Genomic DNA, 25,253 nt, shown 5'->3' on the forward strand with positions numbered 1-25,253 from the left:
AGAAATTGATTAGTATTTTCGGACCACTGTCTCCCTCCAGGAGAGGACAAGCTGCCTCTGGGGCAGGGGTTGCATTTACCACATGTGAGCGCAGACTGTCCCAGACTGGATCCGTTCGCAGGTCTCGCTGGTGCTTTTAAGGTTTTGCTCCCCACCTTGTCCGGCTGTCTGGGGCTTGTCCTCATCGCTTCTGTGTCCCAGAGCGTCTCCGGCACTTGGCAAATGGCACTGCCATCACTCACGCCCAGGTGGGTGAATCGCTGAGTGCTTACAGTTCTAAGGCTATTTTAAGGTGGATATATTCAAGGTGGAATTCTCAGTTTCAGATGCAGAGGCTGATTAAAAAAATAACTGATCATGTGCTTCCCATATGTGGTTCTGGACTCCACTCACCTGCCATCTTCCCTCTCCATGGAGATGCTATGTGGGCAGGAGACAGATTATTTACTTCTGAGCATCAACGCAGACTTCAAGTTACAATGATCTTGAAGATCATTTAAAAACTACTGTTACTAGCCAGACCAGATGGTGGTGCAGTGGATAGAGTGTTGACCTGCTACACTGAGGACCCAGGTTCAAAACCCCAAGGTCATTGGCTTGTGCACGTGCTTACCAGCTTGAGCGTAGGACCACAGACATGATCCCATGGTCTCTGGCTTGAGCCCAAGGTCACTGGCTTGAGCAAGGGGTCACTGGCTCGGCTGGAGCCCCCCCATCAAGGCACATATGAGAAAGCAATCAATGAACAACTAAGGTACTGCAACTATGAGTTGATGCTTCTCCTCTCTCTCCATTCCTGTCTCTCTGTCCCTGTCTTTCTCTCTGTCTCTGTCTTTCTCTGTCTCGCTAAAAAACAACAACAATAAAAAACAACTACTGTTGCTCATGTCTGACCGATGGTGGAGCAGTGGATAAAGCGTTGACCCAGAACACTGAAGTCACTGGTCCAAAACCCCAGGGTCACTGGTTTGAGCATGGGAATTGCCCACATGATCCTAAAGTTTACCAGCTTGAGCCCAAAGGTTGCTGGCATAAAAAAGCCAAGGCCGCTGGCTTGAGCAAGGGGTCACTGGCATGCCCCGGAAGCTCAATGTACAACTAAAGTGAAAGCAGCTATGAGTTGATGCTTCTGTCCCTTCCTGTCTCCCCCCCCCAAATAAACACAAAAAAACTCAACCCCCAAACAAACAAACAAACAAAACAACTACTGTTGTTTATGCTCCACCACAAATTAATTTAGTCCAACTTCCTGGGCTGATCCAAATGTTTCCAGTGAGTCTCACTGCAGCCAGGATGAAAAGCTACTCTCTTATGGGACTCCATCTTGTTCACAGTAATGAATGAATATATGTCGGTGATTTAAAGCCCTTCAAGAAACTTGGGCTGATAAGCCTTGACCTTGGAAACTAGAAACGTTGAAGTTTGTAAAGGGAAAGAAAGGACAAGTAGCTATAAATGGCATTGTATTCTTGTTGTGGAGTGTGAGATAGGGATATGGGTTTGATATTTCACTGACCCTAAGAATAATTCATATTGATGTTGAGTTGCGTCCTCTTCCAAGCTTCCACAGCTCTCTGTCTGTGCCCCTGCCATTCAGAGAATTTATCGTGTAGTGGTGATTTGTTGTTTATTTGCTCCCCGGCTGAGCTGAATTCCTTGAGGTTAACTCCTGGCACCTAGCATCTCAAATAGCTTTCCTGCAGTGAATTTTTAAACAAACGAATAGCACTTTACAGTTTTCATAGTGCTTCTCCTAGGGTGGGGTCCCTAAGCCCTCTCATCCTCAGCCAAGATTACATGCCTGAGACCGTGAGCATCATTTGTACCAAACTTCATGCCTGCCTCCGCTTGGCAGAAGCTCCCACACATACCTCTGTTTGCCGGGCCATCCCCAGGAAGGCTTCTCCCACCTCTTTGCCTCCCCTTGGCATGGTGATTACAGACTCAAACGCCCACCGGGGGCTGGGCCCCCAACGAAACCGCCAGATGTCAGAGGTCACAGAGCAGCGGGGACTTGGCAAGCTAGCGAGTGGCCCTGATCTGCTTCAGCCAGTTTCTAACTCCGGGGACTAGAATCCCTGGGTTCCAGCTCTTCTCGTTTTCAGGAGAGTTAGGAATCCAGGTGTCTGTAATGAAGTTTCCCGAGTCTAAGTGTTGGCAGCCTGTTGGGGTTTTGGTAGAACATTCTGAGGGCTAGCACTGCTAACCAGACAGAACTCATCTGTAGGCCGAGATGGCCCCGGGCAGCCTTGGAGTCATGTGCTCCCAGCTGTCCCTACCTGGCTTGCCCTTCTCTGAGGCCGAGTGAAGCAGGAGCCCAGGAAGCATTCAGTGATGTCCATACCTGTCCTTAAAGCTCATGGGAAGAGAAGAGAAGAGAAGAGGCCATGTTGGATTCTGGGTAGACTTGTTTCAAAAGAATGACTTACTTTCTTCATATCAACAGTCCCATTCAGCCCTCTACGTCCAATTAGTGCTTTGGTGGGTGTCTCCTCTAGTCTGTTTTTGTTCTTGTAAACAAAGGAACCCAAACTTGATCATGTATCAGATAATTTTATAGCCACTCTTTCTCCCTGACCAATAACCAAAGCACTTACAGGTTTTCACAGAGTTTTATTAAGCACTCTTTAAAAGTTATCCCCGGTAGGCCTCACAGGACAGACTTCTCTTTAGCTGCGCTCCGTCAGTGCACAGCACCTGAGCAGAGCCCGGACTGCAGTCGGTTCCAATAACTAACCACGGAATGGCTGTTGCTATGTTGGACTTTATTGGGTCCCATTCTACTGTTGGCCATTTGGCTTTTTTTTTTCTTGTTATTGTACATAGTACTGTGATGCACCTTTTTGTACAATGTCTTTACATATTTTAGACCATTTTCGTAGGTGGTCCTATTGACATTTTAGGCAGGGTAATTCTCTGTGGAGGGCGTCCTGTGCCCTGTAGGGTAATGAGCGGCATCCCTGGTCTTCACCTACTGGATGCCAGGGACACCTCCCCTCAGCAGTTGTGACAACCAAAAGTGTCTTCAGACATTTCCAAGTGTCCTCAGGAGGCAAAATGGCTGCTGGTTGAGAACCGCTATGCTAATGGGGTTAGTGAACTGAAGGATGCAAATGTATTTTAGAATTTTGAGCCTTAAAATATATGTTGCTCGGAGAGGATGTTTCAGTGATCTGTTGTTTGCTGCCTCTAGTTGTTCACCCACCCTCCTTGCCATGAGAGAGCAGTGTCCTCACTGCCCTCGGACCACCTGTGGTGGTGCTGTTCGGCAGGACAGTCTGTGACGATAGCAGCACTCAGTGCCTGCCCTGGTCAATGTGGCAGCCGCTGGCCACATGTTTCTTGAGTACTTGAACTGTGGCTAGTGCAACTGAAGAGTGAACTTTCTTTTATTGTTTTTTAATTTAATGTTTCCGTTGATTTGAGAGAGGAGAGGGGGAAGGAGGGAGAGAGAGAAAGAGAGAGGGAATCCATTTGTTGTTCCCCTTAGTTGTTCCATTTAGTTGTGCCCTCATTGGTTGCTTTTCATACGTGTCTTGACTGAGGATTGAACCAGTGACCTTGACGCACCAGGACGATGCTCCATCCACTGAGTCACTCAGCCAGGGTCAAGAATGAACTTTCAGTTTTACTTCATTTTAATTAATTTAACTTTAAATAGCCACATTTGGCTAATGGCTGCCACAATGGACAGTGCAGGAAAGTCTCTCTCTGTGGCACCCCAACATGACCCAGCCCTTCCAAACTGGCCCTGCTGAGAATCAAGTCACTAGCAAGTTTGGAACAACTTCTTCATGGTTGGTAAGTGGTTACTATTGAGTTCTGCCCCTTCTATCAATACCTTCCAGCATCCCAGGTATCACATGATCTATGGAAAGAAAGCACAACTGAGGCGTGAAGGAACTGGGCCGTCCTCTGGCCCCCTGGGCCCCGGAGCCCGCCTGAAGCATGTTTGCCTGTGAATCCTGAGGGACTCTCATGCACCCCCACGTTCGCTGCAGCGTTCTTCAGCGTGGCCGAGACTTGGCACTTTTCTCTTAAGTCATAACATTCGCTTCCTCCTTCCCAAGAGGTTTCCTCTCCATTGGTCTGTGTAGATGGGTTCTTCATCTGTCCATCAGTCCGTGTACCCCTCCATCTATCTGTCCCTTCCTCCCGCCATTCTTCTATTTGTCCTTCAACCATCCTTCTGTCCATCCTTCCATTCTTCTATCCATCGTTTTGTTCGTTCCTCTGTCTGTCCACACATCCATTTTCTTTCTATCCATCCATTTTCTTTCCATCCATCCATTTCCTTTCTACCCATCCATCCTGCCATTGACCCAACTCCTGACCCAACCTTTTATCTGTCTATTCTTCCATCCATCCCTTTGTCCGTCCTTCAGTTCATTTCTCCCTTATATTTTTATCCTTCTACCTATTCTTTTTTCTTTCCATCCTTCCCTCTATCCATCCACCCCTCCTTCTCTTTCTCCATCCATCCATCTAGCCCTCCATCTCTCTATCACGCCATCTCTCTACCATTCGAGCCTACTTCACTCATGCTGCAGGGTCAGGCCTGTCCTTGGTACTGGGGGAGCGGAGAGGGCAAGACCTTGTGATCCTCGACTTTGTGGTGCGCGAAGTCTAGTGGGGGCATCGGAAGACACCGGCCCTTCCATGAAGATTCAGGGTGGAGCAGAATTGTGAGAGCAGGATTGCCTGGATTTATGGTGAGGGAGCCTCTCGGGGGAAAGGGGCTATGGACGCCTGGAGCCAGATGAGTGAAGATCATTTCGGGGTCTAGAGCTTTGTGCTTGCTTTTTGGAGGGTACAGAGACCAAGTACCCATGCAGCCTTCTCTGCAGTTGGATTGCCTGGCCATAATGTCCACAAGCCAGGCAGGTGTAACCCTTTGGTCTTTCTTGATTTCTGGTCCTGGGAGTCGCTCCTTACTTCTCTCATGTCCCTGCTGCCACCCTGCAGCAGACCGCTGGCATATGAGGTTTGCGTCAGTGGAAGAACTCACTGTGGAGTCCTGATGGAGTGTTCCCTTGACACGAAGCACCAAACGGTTCTGCACGGGTCTTGAGCAGGTTCCATTTACCTTATCGGTGCTCCTTTGTGATAGTCCCGAACTCTGCTCAGATGGCTCAGGCTCCTGGTGGCTTGGTCTTGGGGATGTGTATTGACAAGTTTGACAGAACAAATGTATTTCAGAAAAACAGTGGGTTAGTTGTTCTAAGTGTTGTTTTCTGTTTTGGAGACAGCTGGGTGTCGTGCTTTTGTTTTTATGGGCGGGGAGCCCTACCCAGCCAGACTTCCGGGCCAGGGCTTCAGGTAGCAGGGTACCTGAGCAGAGACAGGGAGCCCAGGGCACAGCTGCGGCCGTGTCTGCAGGATCGCAGGGATGATTCCACAGGCTTCCTAGTGGGGTTTTGAAGATGGGAGGAAATTTGGAGGGGCTTGCCATGGGTGCTTCCGGGAAACTGTCTCTAATCCAGTATGCACAGCCAGCCGAGAACGGTTTCGGCCCAGGGTACGCCGGGCAGGGCTAGCCTTTGACGGCTCTAGGGCCTGCCCTAGGGGTGTACTCTTACAAGTCTTGTGCTTTAGTACTGAGCAAAACGAAGAGTCCCTGTGTCAGTGCCTGCTCTTTCGGGGGGAGGGGACGAAGGCTTCTGATGTTCCAGGATGTTGCGACTGCAGCCTGTTTGCGCCTGGACTGCCTCACGCGGCCATGTGCCAGGCCCTGCTGGGGATGTGGTGAGAAAAGCAGTAGAGCCCAGTCCTGCCTCCTTGGAGAGTCTCAGGGGAACCTGACCTGGCAGAAACCTTTATACCCATAAGGAATTGTCCCTGTGGCAGGCACGCATGAGAGCAGACACACCAAAGACCTCGACTCAGTGCCTCCCTGATGTCCTGTGGAAGGGGGACTATTAAGGTCACGGAAGCGTACAGAAATGGTTACAGAGTGCCGCCATGTCCTCACCACTGTTCTGCAGCATGCACCCAACAAGGGGCTGTGCATCTTGCCTCGCTCCAGGACCTGGGGAACAGCTTCAGGGTGGCCCGAGGCACGGCCCACTGCTGCTTCCCTGACCCCACGCTCTACAGGCCTCGTGTCCTGTCCACACCTCCAGGCCCTCTCCCTGCTATCCACTTTCTCTGCGGCCCAGAGGATCTTTGTACAAAGTAGATCCGGTGATAGTGCGCCCTGCCTCCCATGCCCTGCTCTTTGTCAGGATAGCCCGCACCTTCGGGGCATGGCGGAATGCTCCCTTTGCCATGCCCCCCACCCTTGCCCCACCTGCATGGGGCCGGGGTAGGTCCCTGGTCCGTCAGCGTTGTCTCCTGCCCTGCCCGGGCAGGTTAGAAGTGACTTTCATGCACCTCTCTCACGGGTGGGTTTGAGACCTGGACCCCGGTGCTGGTGAAACCAGCCCTTCCCCCCCGGAGCCGCAGCTCTGCCCGGTGCCTCTTCCCCTGGGCGGAGAGCTGGGAACAGGCATCCCGAAACTGGACTTGCCGGACGGGCAGCATTTTGTGCATATATGAGGGCAGCATTTTGGGTGTATGTGTAGGCACATTTTTCTGGGGAGGAGATTGACGGCTTATCTCGGGTTCCCAGAGAGATCCGAGACCTAAAAGAACCGCTCACTGTCCCTGCAAGCTTCCCTGGCCTGGCACATGTTACTTCTCATGTGCTTGATGGGTGACTGAGTGTCTTAGATGTTCAGGCATTTTCCCCTGTGCTTTTGTTCCTGGCTTCAGTTGTTGATGTATGCAAAGATGCATCTATAAAGACTGGAATTCTCATGCCAAAAAGAAAACAGATTAAGTGACTGCTGAAAGTTGGTTTTGAAGGGTGAGGTGGGGGGAGTTAATTAATGCAGAAAAGGGTGGGTGATAAAATCCTTTTGCTCTTCCTCTTAGAAGCCGGGCGCAGGGCTTTCTGCAACTGGGTACAGCGGCAGGGGAGAGCTTGATCTTGGCGCTATTTGTAAAGCTGAAACTGAGATCACAGAGCCCAGAGGACTGTGACGTTGCCGCTGCTGTGTGCCGCTTGTCTGAACAGATGGCCAGAACCGTCCTGGGTCGCCTCCCCCCTGTGATGCCATTTCTAAAGAATGTGATTGTTGAGCCTCCTCGCTCCCCTTGGCCGGCCTGTTTTCCTCTCCCATTTCAGTTGAATTTACTTCTTCCGTCAATTGTTACTATTTGTTTCTTTTCCCCCCAAATCCTTCCTTAAAACCTCCCCTTTTAATTTTTAAATATCCCTTCCTGTCCATTATGTTCAGCAGTAAATTAAGAACCAAAGTTTTGTAAGAATGTGTTTTATTTTAAAGGACTGTGTTGAGACTGTCATCCAGCATTTTGGCCATATTAAAAATAAGATGATGGTCATTAACTTCCCTACCTGCCGGTCATTAGAGTAATCATTAGGAGTTTGTCAGGAGGGTAAGGGAGATAAAAACAATTGTTAAAAAGCGGAAAATGGTGCCTGACCAGGCGGTGGCACAGTGGATAGAGCGTTGGACTGGGATGTGGAGGACCCAGGTTCGAGACCCTGAGGTCGCTAGCTTGAGCGCGGGTTCATCTGGTTTGAGCAAAGCTCACCAGCTTGGACCCAAGGTCGCTGGCTCCAGCAAGGGGTTACTTGGTCTGCTGTAGCCCCCCGGTCAAGGCACATATGAGAAAGCAATCAATGAACAACTAAGGTGTTGCAAGGAAAAACTGATGATTGATGCTTCTCATCTCTCTCCATTCCTGTCTGTCTGTCTCTATCCCTCTCTCTGACTCTCTCCCTGTCTCTGTAAACAACAACAACAACAACAACAAAACCCGGAAAATGGTACATGTCTGACTCTCCTAGCAGTTATGCAGTGTCTTTATTTCCAGTGTTTTCCTCACGGATGGGGGTTCCTGCCTGATCAGCTCTTGGAACCAATTAATTTTTGTTTATAATTTTCTTCCCGAGTTCAGTGGGAGTGCGGAGAGCCACTCAGCACCTGAGCAGGCTCTTCCAAGTCTCTATTAAGAGTGGCAGTAATGGACCGACCTCCTTATGTCGTGGTGCTGATTAAAGGGAGCCCCCCTGGTCTGCAGAGTGCAGTGCAGGCTCTGCCCGGGACTAGTGGGTGTGGCTGCACGCGTGCAGCTGTGGCTGCAAAACCTGCCCGCTCAGCACTTCACCGCCGGGTGACTGCATACGTCTACCTGTAGTTCTGTCCTGGAGCACCGCCTTTCTGAGTACTGCTGTTTCCGAAGGGAAGGAAGGACACCATTATTTTGTGTCACACACAACCAACCTAAAGCAGTTTCATGACAGTATGGCTTGGGATTTGTGGCTCAAAATTGCCAATTGCAATGTAACAGCTTCACATGGGTGAGGGCGTAGTGAAGCTAGCGATTGTTTTCTTCTCTCGAGTGTCTCATCTGACTTGGAACCCTGAGATTGTTTCTTTCAACTGTAAATGAAGTACCACTAGGAACCTCAGTTTATGTGTGTATTTTTAACACAGCTTAGTGCAGTATAATTTATATACCACGAAATGCCCATTTGCACGTAGTTTGATGAGTCTTAGTGAATGTATATAGCTGGTCGACCATCACCATGATTTGGCTTTAGAACATTCGTGTCTCCATTGGCTGCCCCCCTCCCCGTTCCCATGCTTGCTCCACTCCCCAACAACCACTGACCTACTTTCCGTCCACGCGTGTATTTTGGAGCACCGGCTTCTGTGGTTCTTCCTTGGAAAGGCAGCTTGCAGAAGTCAGACTCTCCTGGAAGTCATTAGTTCTCTGCCCTCCCTGCTGGGTGAACAGCAGTGGCCGGGGTTCTCCCTGGTGGCCAGCTTCCCCCAGTCTGGAGTCCAGGGAGGATCCATCGGGTCCATGTAGAGACCAGTGCTAAGGGCTGGTGTGTGTGTGGGGTGGGCCGCTGCAGGATGTTGGAAGGCCTGGGGCTGATTTGGGGCCTTATTGCGAGGGCCCTCCATTCTGCACAGGCTCTTTTTGTTAGCGCTGTGCGTCCAGGATGCCATCCCTAACCTGACCAGCCCGCGTTTTCCTATTGCGCTGGTAAACAGATCATGAGCACCTGTTACTCCCATCCCCGAAGAGGAGGCAGTGCATCCAGCACACTTCAGCTCACTCTCTCACAGCCAGTCTCCTAAGCCTCAAATCTGCACACCTGCTCATGAGTATATGTTCTTTTAAAACAGCACTGGGAAACAGCTCTAGAGCTGCGGTAGACAGATTTGGTGGCAGACTCCACTCGCCATGGATCAATTCAAGTGTGTGGACAGTCCTGTGTGTGCCACAGAGCACCTGGGGCCAGACAGAGCTGGAGGAGATGCCATTCTTGCCCAGAAGTAACAAACACTAGGGGAGATGTGATGTGATCTAATAACCACTTACAGTTCTACTTATAGTTTTTTTTTTTTTCTACAGAGACAGAGTCAGAGAGAGGGACAGATAGGGATAGACAGACAGGAACGGAGAGATATGAGAAGCATCAATTATCAGTTTTTCGTTGCGACACCTTAGTTGTTCATTGATTGCTTTCTCATATGTGCCTTGACCGTGGGCCTTCAGCAGACCGAGTAACCCCTTGCTCGAGCCAGCGACCTTGGGTCCAAGCTGGTGAGCTTTGCTTAAACCAGATGAGCCTGCGCCCAAGCTGGCGACCTCGGGGTCTCAAACCTGGGTCCTCTGCATTCCAGTCTGACGCTCTGTCCACTGCACCACTGCCTGGTCAGGAGTTTTTTTTTTTGTTTTTTTTTTTTTCCCCTTCCTTTAAGAGGAGGGAAGGTAGAGAGATTCCTGCATTCACCCTGACCCGGATCCACCTGGCAACCCCCATCTGGGCCTGATGCTTGAATCAACTGAGCTATTCTCAGTGCCCTGGGCTGATGCTTGGACCAACCGAGCTATCCTTAGTGCCCAGGGCCAATGCATGAACCAGGGCCAATGCATTGACTGCAAGAGGAGAGGAGAGAGAAAAGGAGAGAGGAGGAAGAGAAGCAGATGGTCGCTTCTCATGGGTGCCCTGACCGGGTACTGAACCTGAAACATCCACACACCAGGCCAATGCTCTATCCCAGGGGTCCCCAAACTTTTTACACAGAGGGCCAGTTCACTGTCCCTCAGACCGTTGGAGGGCTGGGCTATAAAAAAAACTATGAACAAATCCCTATGCACACTGCACATATTTTAAAGTAAAAAACAAAACGGGGCCGGTTTTCTCAGTGGTAGAGCGTTGGCCTGGCGTGCAGGAGTCCCAGGTTCGATTCCCGGCCAGGGCACACAGGAGAAGTGCCCATCCGCTTCTCCACCCCTCCCCCTCTCCTTCCTCTTTGTCTCTCTCTTCCCCGCCTGCAGCCAAGGCTCCATTGGAGCAAAGTTGGCCCGGGCGCTGAGGATGGCTCTGTGGCCTCTGCCTCAGGCGCTAGAATGGCTCTGGTTGCGGCAGAGCAATGCCCCAAGATGGGCAGAGCATCGCCCCCTGGTGGGCATGCCGGGTGGATCCCGGTCGGGCGCATGCGAGAGTCTGACTGCCTCCCCGTTTCCAACTTCGGAAAAACACAAAAACAAACAAACAAACAAAAAAACAAAATGGTAACAAATACAATATTTAAAATAAAGAACAAGTAAATTTAAATCAACAAACTGACCAGTATTTCAATGGGAACTATGGGCCTGCTTTTGGTTAATGAGATGGTCAGTGTATTCCTCTCACTGACCACCAGTGAAAGAGGTGCCCCTTCCGGAAGTGCGGCGGGGGCCAGATAAATGGCCTTGGGGCCGCATGTCGCCCGCGGGCCGTAGTTTGGGGACCCCTGCTCTACCCAGTGCCACCAGCCAGGGCCTCTACTTAGAGTTTTAATAAATGTCCCAGGAGGTGAGAGAAACTGCTGAGGCTGGCCAAAGAAAGGACTGCTTACTTCCTACTTAGGTGGGCTGGGGCTGGGTAGGAGGGGCCTGGGCCACAGGTGGGAAGGTGCCCAAGGATATGAACAGGAATTGAGGGAAGGAAGCATGGCAAAGGGAAAGAACAGTCCCCTTTGGGACAGACTGGTTTTGGGGGGTGGTGGGAATGCAGAGGGACCAAGGGCGGGGGGGGGGGCAACGACTTCCCTGCGTGAGGTTTTATGGTCTTAGGAACTTGACTCTTTAAGCCCAGTAGGGGCTTATGGAAGACAGTTCTCAGGCCAGATAGTTCCGAAGTGGTCTCAGTCTCAGTCTCAGCCGGCGGGTTTCGCCGTGAGCCTTCATTGAGTTGGACAGTGATAGAACTAGGAGAGACTGCAGAGCTGTGCTGTCCCATGCAGTGCCACAGCCACAGGGGTGACTGAATGCTCTAGTTGTGGTGAGCCCAACATGAGATGGGCTCTAAGTGTAAAACACACACTGGATCTCAGAGATTTTGTACAAAAATATGCAAAATACCTTGTTTATAATTTTTATACTCATTACATGTTAAGTTGATAGTACTTTTCATATATTGGGGCTAATAAAATATACTATTACACTGAATTCCACCTGTTTCTTTTTACCATCTTAAGTGTGGCTACTAGAAATTTTTGAAATAAGTATGCAGCTCTTGTATTTCTATTAGATAGCACTGCCCTAGAAAATTCTCTTTACCAACTAGGCTGAAGCATGTCTTTATTTTAGTCTAATTGTATTGTTAGAGCTTATGCGGAAACGAGCAAAGTGTTTTTAGCACCCTGTACTTGATGGGCTTGATGAGAAATTCCTTTTCTGTTATTTTTGTGATGGGGACCCTGCTGGGTGACATGCTTTCCAATACCATCATATTTGACATTAGAATTTCAACATATGAATTTGGGGGCACACAAACATTTAGACCCTAGCAACTGCCCTCTGCCAGCTTGCCTGTTTTTGCCCAACAGCAAAGGTTAGAGAGGGAGAGGCCATGGAGGGTCCCGCAAGAAGCTTACAGGCCAGGCCTGGAAGGGAGGTATATCGCCTCTGCCCCATGGCCCCATGGCCCCATGGCCCCATGGCCCCTGGCTGGAGCCTGGTCACATGGTTCCACCCAGCTGCCCAGGAACCTGGGAGATGTGCTATTTCTGTGCCCAAGAGGAAAATGAAGCAGGGTTTGGTGGAAGTGTTAGTGTTGTTGCTCCTCCATTGCTTTGGGTAATGAAGGTTAACTTACCAGAAGCTGCCTTTAAATATTGGCTCAGCTGATCGGGCGTGACCGTTTTATTGTGACTATTAAAAGGACTATTAAAAGGTGCATTTGGCATGATTCATGGTTTTTTTTTAAAAGAATTATTTATTGATTTTAGCCAGAGAGGAAGGGAGACAGAGAGAGACATCAACCCATTCCTGTATGTACCCTGACTGGGATCAAACCAGCAACCTCTGTGCTTTAGGCCGATTCTCTAACCAACAGAGCTATCTGGCCAGGGCTTTTATATATTTATTTTTTCAAAGTGGGGTTTTGTGACCTTGTCGAAATATCCCCGTCGAAATATCAGCAACGTTGACTGTCGCACTCAGATGAGCTGACTGAACAGACTACAGTCCATCTCCCTTCTGGCTGCCAGCCGTTTTCCTGCTGTGAAAAGCTGTGCCCCCTGGAACACACTGGCCCAGGCTTTGTGCGTGGAGGTTCAGGAAGACAAACGTATTCCTAAATGGTGTTTTGTACCTAGGCATGCCACTTACAAAAATCTGAGTAAGATGTACCTGGTTGAGGGCTAAAAAGTACTGGTAAAACTTATTGGTATGAAAGCCCCAAGTCTGGTGGCAGATCTTCTGTTTTTTGAATTGAAACCGTGAAGACTAGAGGCCTCTCGCAAATGCAGTTTTGGGCCAGCTGGGGAAAGGAATTCACCTGCGTCTCATTTTCTGTGGTCATTTGTTTTGTGGCTGCATTGCCATTCATGAGACCTCTGTGTTTTCTCTTTCCTTGAGATACGTTAGAGGAGCCGTTTGCTCTTCAGATTAGTCTGGGAATTTGTCCATGAGCCATAACTGTTAGCTTTCTGTTGGAGTCGATGAAAAGACTGACAATGTATAATTTTCTTTTTTTAATTCTCAAGAAGACTTAATCTTTTCACACGGAAATCACAAATGTAATTCAAGAATGATTCTAGGACTCTTATCACTAAAATTGGGTCCCTCGTGCTACATTAATACACTGAGATGTCCATTGTAATGTTCAGACTGAGTCCTCGGTGTGATTACTCTTTACCCTAAATTCTAGAATTGGGAGTTGATGACAATTGCCAAGTCACTGTGTGTATGTTATTCTAAATAAATATCTGGAGTTAAAATGTAAATGTTGTGATTATTCAAGTGACTTTTCAGTACAAATATGGCAGGTGTGTGGTACATTCAGTGCTCTTCTAAACTTGACAGAGGCTCCTCTAAAGCCTCTGAAAGGAATCTTTCTAAAAGAGCTTCTCACTTTGTGTTTTGGGGTGATTACCATCTCCGGGAATCTGCTGAAAGTCCTGGACTGTGGCTGGCAGTGTTTCAGTGCAGTTTCATGGAGTTCAGGGCCCCCGCTCAGTGCTAAGTGAGAACCTGGCTCTCGGGTGTCCATGTTATGCCATTGACATTGGGGAAGCAGCTAGCACAGCAAACGGGGCCTGATTCACCGCATGAATATAAATAGCTACAGACTGGTGCCCATGTTCCAGCAGGCTCTGAAACTCACTATGAGCCAGGTGTGTTAGAAAAAGTAAAGGAAGTCACTGTAATTTCTTGGGGATTGGCTTGGAACTGAAATTGAGATGAAGACTATCCTCTCTGAATAGTATACTGAAAACAGGCACAAACTGGAAATATAAAGCTCATCTTGGGCCAGGAGACTGGAGAGTGTGGTACACATGCTATAGGCTTGCCTGTGATAAAGAAAATGTGGTGAGAATCAGTGTTCATATTTTTCTCTCTGCCTTCACTGTCTGCTGCCCACCTCTAATTGTCTGCAGTTTGGTCTAGCCCAGGCATGGCCAACATACAGCCCGCGGGCCGGATCCAGCCTGTGGTAATGAGTTTATGCGGCCCGCGATTAAATTTTTAATATTTTCCGCACGACGCACTGTGGAAATGAAATCAGTGGTACTTTTAAATCATTATACATATTCTACAATATCTAACCATTATACAGCAATGAAAGTTAAAAATCTCAACTACACAGAAGTGGAAGCATCTTTTATTAGTGGAAATCGAGATATTTAAGAAGATAGTGATAAGCGGAAAAGAATTCCGCGTGTGACTAATCTAGGGTTAACTTCCACTAATTGGTCTAATGGATTCGCGATTCTTTCTTTCTTTCCTTCCTTCTTTCCTTCCTTCCTTCCTTCCTTCCTTCCTTCCTTCCTTCCTTCCTTCCTTCCTTCCTTCCTTCTTTCTTTCTTTCTTTCTTTTTCCTTCCTTCCTTCCTTCCTTCCTTCCTTCCTTCCTTCCTTCCTTCCTTCCTTCCTTCCTTCCTTCCTTCAGAGAGAGAGGGATTGATAGGGACAGAAGACAGGAATGGAGAGAGATGAGAAGCATCAATCTTCAGTTTTTTGCTGCGACACCTTAGTTGTTCATTGATTGCTTTCTCATATGTGCCTTGACTGCGGGCCTTCAGCAGACCAAGTAATCCCTTGCTCGAGCCAGTGACCCCTTGGGTCCAAGCTGGTGAGCTTTTGCTCAAACCAGATGAGCCCTCGCTCAAGCTGGTGACCTCGGGGTCTCGAACCTGGGTCCTCCGCATCCCAGTCCAACGCTCTATCCATTGTGTCACCGCCTGGTCAAGCTGTATTTAACATTTTTTAATTTTAATATTTTGTCCGGCCTATGAAAAATATTTTCTTTCTAATCTGGCCCGGGAGCAAAAACTGTTGGCCACACCTGGTCTAGCTGATACCAGATATTCCAGGCCCCTGAGCCTGACTGGGAAGGAGGGCATGGTCTTCGAGGCACTGGACTGCCACCGACTGCTTTGCTCAACCTCTCTGGCCTTGTCATCTCCCCAGCGGCTATCTATAGTTGGCAGAATGTCCGTGTCCTGATTAGAGTTGGAACTGGTGAATATGTGCCCTTACATGGCAGAAGGGACTTTGCAGATATGACTAAAGGGTCTTGAAATGGGGAGATTGTTCTGAATTATTCAGGTGGGCCTAATATCACAAGTGTCCTTGTAAGTGGAAGAGGGAGGTGGGAGAGAGAGAACCAGAGACATGGCCTCCTGAGGAAGACTTGGCTGGCCATGGTTGGCTTTGAAGGCGGAGGAAGCTGCCGCGGATTGTGGGCCGTCTCTAGAAGCTAGAAAGGGCAAGAGAATGGGTTCTCCTCTACTGCCTCTGGAAGGAACACAGCCTTATTGACACTAGGGTTTGGTTCAGAGAAACTTCTGGTCTTCAGAACTCTAAGATAACAAGTGTGCTGGCTTTAAAGCCACCAGCTTTGTGGTTCTCTGTCACAGCAGTGAAAGGAAACTCCCCCAGTCTGAAGCATGTCTGCTGGGGCAGTGAGGGCGGCAGGAAGGTAGTGGATGGTGCTCCACACAGTAACCGAAGAGGCTGTCCCAGCTAATGTGAGCCTGTGAGGTTTGTCTGATCCCCTGCATTTTCAAGATTAGGAAACTGAACTCTGGAGAGAAATGGCTTCATGGTAATACATGACTCTCTTGAAACTGGCACTGACTTAAGTGGCCTGGGGCTACTTCTAAAAGAGCCCTGCGGGATGCAACAGACAAAAGGGAACAAAAACCAATCCAGCATCAGTGCCATCTGTTCTTCTCTCTGTTCTTATGCACCAGCTCTGGTAAGAATGCAACATGTATTCCTTTCCTTTGCTGAGGCCAGGAAGAGTCATTTATTAAGGGGAGAACTTGCAATGGAAATCTCTGTGAGTCGGGGTTGAGGCAGGGAAAGTGGGCGACTCTCCTGGTTGACATTGCTCAGACGGGGAGACGGAGCGAGATCAGTGAAGGCTGGCCCAGGGCCTGAAGATACACTATTAGAGCACGCTTTGAAGTGTGGGAGCAGTGGATACCCTGCTTATCAGTTTGTAGCTCACCATGTTTTCCCAACTCCCTCACATTCTGAAAATGCTATTAAACTTACACTGTACTCCCTACCAATTTGTTCCTTGAAAGTAAAGCATGCTTGTACCATGTGGAGTTATTCTGAGCCCTTGAAAAGAATGTGTTAAAGATATCCCCAGAGGGTGATGAAAAAGACCATCATGTATTTCACTGGTAGGTGTGTATGCTGCTGGTCAATCACCTTGGTAATATATATCACATGTTTACTGTAAGCTCATATCCATTCTTTACAGTAAAGATCAGAGAATTGGGATACACCTGAGGAGGTGAGGTGAGGTGCCTGGTAAGTTATCGTTTACTGCACATGATGGGAGATTTCAACATGATAGAAGTGATGCTGACAGAGTTGAAAGGCCTGAAGAAATACACAAATGGAAGAAATCACTGTATGAAATTGTATCTAGTATGATTCAGTTGTGGAAAAATGTAGGAAAGAGAGGCGAGAAAATAAGCTACACTATGAATCCAGGGCTTCTGGATTATAGGTGACTTTATTTCCTTTCCTTTACACTTTACTGTCTTCATTTTTGACATTAAATTTAAGATATGGAGAAAGGAGCTTCACATCCTTGACCTTGTACATTTACTTCTGGGAACGTTTCAAAAAAAGTAATTGCAAATACAGATTATGAGCTTTACAAAAAGAGATGTTCCTTTCATTGTAGTTTAAAATATGAGATAGAATTTTCATATACCATAAAGTTCACCACTTAATGTATACAGTTTATTCATTTTTAGTATATTCACAGAGTTGTACAACCACCACCACTATCTAATTTGGAAACTTTTTATAACCTTCAAAGGACATCCCATACCCACTAGCAAGCACTCCCATTCTTTCTCCACCAGCCCCGGCAACCATGGGTCTCCTATCTGACTATGGATCTGCCTATTTTGCGCATTTCTTATAGATGGAACCGCACAGCATGTGGCCTTCCATGTCTGGCTTCTTAGACTCAGCACGATGACTTCCCGGTCCATCCATGTTGTAGCATGTGTCAGTACTTTATTCTTTTTTTATGGCTGAGTAATAGTCAATTTTATGACTAGACCATGTTTTATATATCCATTCATCAGCTGATGGCCATTAGCTGTTTGCACTTTTTGGCTGTTGTGAGTAAGGCTGGTATGGACATTCTTTGTGTGTCCATGTTTCCATTTCTCTTGGGTATACACCTAGGCGTAGACTTGCTGCGTCGGGTCACGTGGAAACTTTTTGTTTAACTGTTGAAGAAATTGCAGAACTCTTTTCCACAGCAGCTCTTGTGAATATTAATACTAGTGGAAATTATAAAATAACGTAGCTATCAACAGTAGGAGAATGCTTAGGTAAATTATATGAATCCTCTTAGTGGGCTGTTTGTAAAAATGCAGGTTATTTATTCCTAGACTTTATTCCTAGGCTTAACTGGGGCTGGTGGACCCACTTCCAAGGTGGTTTACTCACATGGTAGCTGTTAAGTCAAGCAGGTAACAGCAGGATTTTGTGTGTGATTCAAGTCCTGAATGGGACCAAACCACAACAAAAACAATGCTACTTTAAGATAAATTGAGCCCTGAGCACATCTCTGCTATTCTAGATTCCCGTATAAGCCTAGAGAAAAATGCCCAAGCGCAGGTGCATTCTAAGCACGTTTACATACATGATCTCATTTAATCAACAAACATAGGTGGGAGACCTGACCTTACAGCACTGCTGAGCCTAGTTCACTCACTTTACAATTCAGAACTGTTATAGAACTATTGTAAGTTCATATTTTTCCATTTTCTGTCCAATAACCAATGCAGGTAATTATAACAATACTTCCATATCCCTTGCTTGAAAAGTAAACTGATCCATCTACCATTTTGGTGAATCCCACTTCCTTTCTAAACAAAGCACAGAGTTTGCACGATCATCCAAAGAATCAGTGCCTTGAAGTGAACCGATGAGGAGTCATGTCTCTTGGTCTCTGCCCACAGAAAAATTACCAAGTCCTTGCTGTTGGCATCATCAGTCCAAAGGGCTGTCCATTGTGAGCTCGTTTATTCTCACTTGACAGCAGCTTGGACAGTGAGAAGTTTTCTAGCTCCCTAAGACAGAAGGGGTAAACTAGATGGCAGGGAGAGGGATCCCATGCAGCAGAGGACAGCTGACAGCCGCGAGGAGCACACAAGCCCGCTCACTGGATTCATCTGTACACTGGTAAATACACTCACTGCAGCAGCACACCCATGGCAGCCAGCCTCTAAGATGGTTTCCATGCTTCTTCCCCCTGGTGTTCCCCGGCTTGTAGGATACACGGGAGTGTGTCCTATTTGGGAGGATGTTGGTGGTATGTTTCACTTTCTGTATATTTCTGTTTTGATATTGACTCTAATTTCTTAAAAACATATGTTTAGAATGAAGACGAATTCTGATTGGTGCCATTCTGATGGTGTTCAGTGTGATAATATTATATATCATCTTATCTAAGTGACTGGTTTGCCCCAACTTTTGGTTGGAAAATTAAATCACTGGCTTTGCCTAAGTAATAATCAGTAAGAATATCAGTACACTCATAGTTAAAAGCATTGCTATCTCAAAGTGCAACTTTAAATACCAGCGAAAACAGATATTGAAAGTTACAAAACAGGTAAGACAAGCATCTTCTTCCAAGCAGTGTGTTTAATGAGCTGCTGACAGCGGAATGTGGCCCTTCCACAGGACAGCAGCTATACGCCGGCTCCGGCTCCCTGCGAGGTCTTCCCCCTCCCAACCTCCCGTACCTTACAGCTTCAAACTGTCCAAAATGTAACCTTTGTATGAACACTGGTCATGAGTTAAGGAGTTAAACAGTAACAACTGACCAAATGCAAAAATCCAAACAAGCATGATAACAATACAGGAAGATGCTTGCTCAGTGCTGCCTGGGTGCCCGATACAGTAGGAATCAAGATCGCAAATGGTCCTTTTTGTTTTCTAGAGAAAAACAACAAAAGCACATTGTCTACAGACCTCTCTCCTTGAAAGTGAGGTTGATTAAAAATCTCGGCTTGACACAGATAAATAAAAGAAAGGTTTCCAGATGGGCTTCTTTAAGTAGAGCGGCCCCCTCCCCCACACCCCATGATCACACTGACAAGACAGCTCTTGTATTAAACAGGCCACACCTATAATTGTCTGAGTCCGGGCAGCTATTTATTCAGTAGTCTCTATAAATGCACACTGACTGGCATGCATGGGAATCTGATAACCTAAATTTCACTAACTCAATCCTCCCACATCCTCTGTTTAAGTCCCTGGTCCCAGGAAAGTAACACCAGAGCCAAACCCCACAAGACCACTATAAATTATGAACATGTTATTCCCTCAAACTGGTTCAATAGCAAGGCTTTGTCTCTCCGAGCAGCATTTAGAAATTGATGAACACCATCAGAATGGCACCGATCAGAATTCGTCTTCAATCTAAACATATGCTTTTAAGAAATTAGAGTCAATATCAAAACAGAAATATACAGAAAGTGAAACATACCACCAACATCCTCCCAAATAGGACACACTCCCGTGTATCCTACAAGCCGGGGAACACCAGGGGGAAGAAGCATGGAAACCATCTTAGAAGCTGGCTGCCATGGGTGTGCTGCTGCAGTGAGTGTATTTACCAGTGTGTATTTCATATTAAAACCCGATTCTAGAGTCCAGTCAGTAAACTTACACAAAATTGACCTGATTTTCAAATTTGCTTTTTATAATTTTATTTTGCAGGATCACAAAGCCGTTGACCTTTGCCGATTGTGTTGGGGATGAACTTCCTTTAGGATGGGAAACTGTATATGATAAACAAATTGGAATTTATTACATGGACCACATAAATAGTAAGTATAGTGCCACATTTGAGTTACTATGTGTAAATTAGTTTTCGTGTTGATCTCAAAGATGCTAAAGACTCTTTGTAGAGCAAAATGATCTTTACTGCCCAATGTTGCAGTACAGTGGATTTTATACATGTAATCTGAAGTTTTCATTAGCTGTGTTTTTCAAAAAGTGAAACAATTATGTAGCTACCTCACTTGTATGCTGCTCAGGACTGCACGGCCTATGTTTAATGGAGGACGTAATACTTAATATAAGGAAGATGTTTCCCAGGCAGTTTGGAAATAGGAACACCTCTCCCCTGGAAGGGTAGTTCAATTGGTTAGAGCATCGCTCCAATAACACCAAGATTGCAGGTTTGATCCCCAGTCAGGGCACATACAAGAATCAACCAATGGATATATAAATAAGTGCAACGACAAATCAATGTCTCTCTCTCTCTAAAATCAGTAATAATAATAATAGTAATAATAAAAGGAATACCTCTCCTAATGAGAAGGTTGGTTATTGGAAAGTGGAGCTTACACGTTCTTGGAACAATTAACTGCCCATGAGGTTACCTTAACCCCATTTTGGCTTATATGTTTAACTTGAATATATGTACACCAAACATTTTTGATCTCTGTGAAGGGAGGAAGTGGTGTGAAGACTACAGCGAAAATAGTGGGTCCTTGGCTATGCCAGCCTTCTTTGTAGAACTGTTTAGAGCAGTGGTTCTCATGGGGCTGATTTTGCCTCCCAGGGACACTTGGTAATTTTGGGTAATACTCGAGGTCACGCACAGTGGAGGTACTCCTAGCATCCAGTGGGTAGAGGCCAGGGACACTGCTAAACCCCCTATAATGCACAGGACGTCCCCACAGAGAAGGAGCCGACCCCACCCGTCAGCAGTGCCCAGGGTGACACACCCCGCACCACAGGCCGCATGTCATCTAGAGCTGCTCTCCACCCCTCACTCTTGGCCTTCTGTCTCTTCATTAGCCTTCCTCGATTGGGTATCACCTGGGGATCCATTTCTCTCTCAGGCTCATACTTTCTCACTCTCTCATTTTCATTCTAGTGTTTCTGTCATTATCACTTTTTACCAGAGACATAAAGCATGGCTTTCCCCTTACTGTGTTTTTGTCCTCTGGCTTGGTAAGTGTGGGGGAGGCTGGGAGGGTCTGAGGAGGCACCATGCCCACCACATGAGCGAATCTGAAGCCCTTGCCTCACTCTGGTCATGTGACTCTGCATGTCCCTTAGTGTGATTGGCTCATGGGCCACTTGCTGATTTGCTTCCTGAATGGCCAACCTGAATGGCAGTTATGTACTTTACAGAGTGGCCCCTCAATATTCATCTGAAACTAATACAGAATAATGCTGAATGTAAACTGTAATCGAAAAACAAAACAGAGCCTAGAAGCAGTTTAGATGCACATCATTCCCAAGAGCAGTGTTATTGCCAGTCTGATTGGGATTAGACAGCTAAACAAGAAAGAGACAACACCTGTCACATTAAAACCTTGTATTAATATGCATAATGTTTATTCAAAGTATGCATAAAATGGTCTAATCTAGAGAATTACCAATTCACTCATAATTTCTTCAATTACAATTGAAGAACAATAAAAAATGAGTTATAGAAATTCTCTATATTACTCTTAAATACACATTTTCAATGTGAATAGCTTTTTAATTTTAATTTTCTCTTTCCTTTTTATGTTTGTTCTAATTCTGTTTATTGAAATTTAACTTTGTGTTCATTGAATCAGATAATAAAAAAATTTGAGCTAAAAAAGAAAAGAAAGAAACCTGAAAGGCCAGGCTCCCCATCGGGCCTGGAGCAGTGGCGTTTCTGAAATGGGGCACTTGGCCGTGCACTCTAGTGGAGCTCTGACCCAAAGAGTGGGCACCCCGGCCTCCCAGGCAGTTACCTGGGTGGTAAGAAGGCTTCTAGGTGGATCTACCACCCTGTACCTCCAGTCTGTGTGTGTCTGGCCGTCCAGGTTTGCTTTCCCAGCTGTTGCTGGGAGCTCCCACAGGGGAGGGCAGTTCCCACAGGGGAGAGCCCCTCCCACAGGTGAGGGCCCCTCCCACAGATGAGGGCAGTTCCCACAGGGGAGAGCCACTCCCACAGGTGAGGGCCACTCCCACAGATGAGGGCAGTTCCCACAGGGGAGAGCCACTCCCACAGGTGAGGGCTGTTTGGCCAGGTCGGTCACATAGCTTTATCACCAGGCTTTCAGCCCCTGGGGCAAGGTGATATGACTGCATAGCACAGGCATCTGCCTTACACAACCTTTCTGGAAAGTCTGCCCAGCGCCCGGAGGCCCAGGACCTGTTCTGGCTGGTTACTCTCTGCTGCTCCCGTAAACCCAACTTGCTCATCCCTCCGTGCCCCTTGGCTCGTCTGCTCGCTGAGTCACAGCAAGTGCCACAGAGCGCCTCTCTGTTCTGGCCACTCTTTAGGCCCTGAGGATGCAGGAAAGTGAGACCCAGTCTCCACCCTCAAGGAGTCGACAGGACACTCTAGACACTAAGGACTTTCTTAATGCCACCTTGAGCGTAACTGGGACGTGCAGCACCTGGGGGACACGGGTGAAGACAGCAGCTCCAGGGTCACACCACCTCTTCCCTCAGACCTTCAGAGAACCCACCCCCCTTTTCTTTCAAAAACAAGAAAGGTTATTATTGTTGTAATAATTTGTACATGGGGGGCCAAAGACCCCCTTCCAGAAAACTTGCTCCCCAGAACCCAACTCTTGATAGCTTAGCTTTCCAAAGGCACAGAACCTGAGGAGACACTTACATGTAATTGGAACTGTAGGTTGACAGTGCAGTGAGGGACCAGAGGGGCCTCAGGTTGACTTCCTTCGGGTTCTAAGGAGCCCCTGGCGCACTGGACAGAGCGCGGCAATGCTGGTTAGCGCGGCGGATCTTGTTCCCACTGGTTAAACGTCCGAGACATCAGCCAGTTACAGACAGTGCGACTGTACTGCTCCAGGCCGCTGAACCTGAACTCTAGGGCTAGGGGAAGACCCTGCTCTGTGTTGTTGTTTTTGCTTTCTTCCCCATGTGTGCTTTTAAGGCCTGGAGAGGCTTTGTAGGAGGACCCTTGAAGGATGTTGACAAGAGGGGGTTTAAAAGGAGAACATATTTGAAACACCCTAGCAAACGTGTGTGTGTGTGTGTATGTTAAAAGTAAACCAGACATAAAATTTACATTTCTAACCATTTTGAGGTGAAATGCACAAAACATGAAATGAACCATTATAAAGTGTGCAGGTCAGTGGCCTGTGGCGCCTTCACGGCTTGTGCAATCACCGCCTCTGTTTAGTTCCAGAACATTTTATCACCCCAAAGTAAATCCCCAAACCCAGGAGCAGTCACTCCCCATACCCCCTCAGCCTCCCAGCCCCTGGCAACCACCAGGCTTCTCTCTGTCCCTGTGGATCTGCCCGTGCTGGACAGTTCATTTAGATGGAACCATATACTAGGAGGTATTTGGTGTCTGGCTTTTTCATAATGATGGTTTTGAGATTTAGCCACATTGTAGTATGTGTCAGAACTTCATTCCTTTTCATGACCGAGTAATAGTCCATTACAGATACATTGCACTTTTTATCCAGTCATCAGCAGCTGATGGAATTAGGTCGTAATAGTGCTGCTCAAGCACCCATCACAAGAATTATTTTGCATATTCATTTAGGCTTTGGGTGGGGGAGTTTGAACAGCCTTTCTCTCCTATGAACACTCTCTTGTTTTGGCTGCCAGCAGCCTGCATATGTTTATCAATATGTCAACATTATAACAGAGACAACATAGCCTGGGGACTCTAAATTTGGAACAGGGACACCGGTTTCCATTTTTTACTTCTGTTGAAACCGTCTCTAGGAGAGTGGCTGCATGAAGAGAGTTAGCCTTGGCGGAGTCTGCATGTCTCGCCCGTTTGCTCAGTCCACCCCCTTGCTCAAAGGGTCTGATCTCGGGACTGTAGTCCTCTGTCCCTGGAGCAGATTGTCCCTTTCGGTCCTCATTCATTGAGCCTGCAGTCAACAGTTAATGGCCTTCTGGGTTTCAGATGCATGAAGGGTTCTGAGAGGATGAAGATGATGGAGGCTGTGCGCCTGTGGTCTAGGGGCTCACACTTTCATGTGGGAAACAAAGAAACATAAAAACAATTACGTGCCAAGTGGTAGGAGCAGCAGTCCTAGCCCTTGTGTAGAGATGTATGTACTCCAGGGGCAGAGAAGGCTTGAAGAAAGAGGTGCCTTTGCAAAGGGTCTTAGAAGAGAGTGAGGTTTCCTGGGGCGCAGAAGGACAGGAGCAGCGTGAACAAACAAACGCATGGGTGAGCGAAGCCAAAGCTGGGACTTGGGGAAAAAACAGTCTGTTCAGAGGACGTTTGTGGGGGAAGGACAGAAAAGCCAGCACGTTAGTTTCAGGACTCGTGTAACCTATGGAGGATATTGGACTTAGTGCTTCCAAAGAGATTCATGTGTTCAAGAATTTAAAGCAGGGGTAGAAGGCAGCTTTGGGAGGTACACGGAGGATGCCTTTTGGTGGACAAGACAGGAGGCTTTTGTGTTTTGGAAGAGAGATCATGGGGGTCTGATTGAACTGAGGGGAGGCGGAGAGAAGGGTATGTTGTCAGTCATTATATCTAGGGGCAGGAGTCACCAGTCCCTGATGACCCACAGCATATTCTGGGAGAGGGAGGCTCAGGGTCTCCCTGAGGACGAGGCTCAGGCTGGGTTCCCAGGTAGGCTGCATGCATGCGTCCAGATGACGCCGCTCCCTTCGAGAGGGAAGGCGGGAGAAGCAGACATTCGCTGTTGTGTCAGTATTTAGTTTGGTTTCAGTTTGGGGAGCAAAAGGGCACACTGCGTGAGTATGAGTTCTGCTTTGGATGAAAGACTCAGAATTCCATTGGAGAAGCATCTAGGAGGCAGTTGGGAAGCAGAGATGAGAGCTCGGGAAGCAGAGATGAGAGCTCAGGAGAGAGGTCGCAGCCAGAGGTGGCATGAGCCCTTACAGGAGCTGTCGGGTGAGAAGGCCAGAGTGAGAAGTGGGGAGATTATGGATGGGAGGAGACCAGCAGGCCCACGAGGAATGCAGAAGGACTGCACGGTCTGGTGTGGGAGGGAGGGGAGCACTCCGAGTCGGAGGACAGCCGAGCCGGCGGGCAGCCGAGCCGGCGGCACCCTAACCAAAGAAGTCGGCAACAAGAGGGCTGAAAGTCTGTTAGCTTGACAGTAATGAGCTCATTAGGTTCATCTCTGCCAACATTTCATAAGTGTGAAAAATTGTTTGGTGTTGTCTTCCCCCTCTGATGAACAATTTTATATCTATAGAGCTTTCTCCTCATTTTAACTA

General features: G+C 47.5%; 1 protein-coding gene across 2 annotated transcripts in view; it reads left to right on the forward strand.

Moving 5' to 3' along the window:
* Window positions 1-25,253, forward strand: part of WWC3 (WWC family member 3) — a 111,112-nt gene that overhangs the window by 20,489 nt on the left and 65,370 nt on the right. For both annotated transcript variants that reach the window (XM_066356152.1, XM_066356153.1), the window contains exon 2: window positions 19,788-19,897. In XM_066356152.1, the coding sequence (XP_066212249.1) occupies window positions 19,788-19,897 (110 nt within the window). The remainder of the gene's footprint in view (window positions 1-19,787; window positions 19,898-25,253) is intronic.

This window comes from Saccopteryx leptura, chromosome X, assembly GCF_036850995.1.
Source record: "Saccopteryx leptura isolate mSacLep1 chromosome X, mSacLep1_pri_phased_curated, whole genome shotgun sequence".
Lineage (NCBI taxonomy): Eukaryota > Metazoa > Chordata > Mammalia > Chiroptera > Emballonuridae > Saccopteryx > Saccopteryx leptura.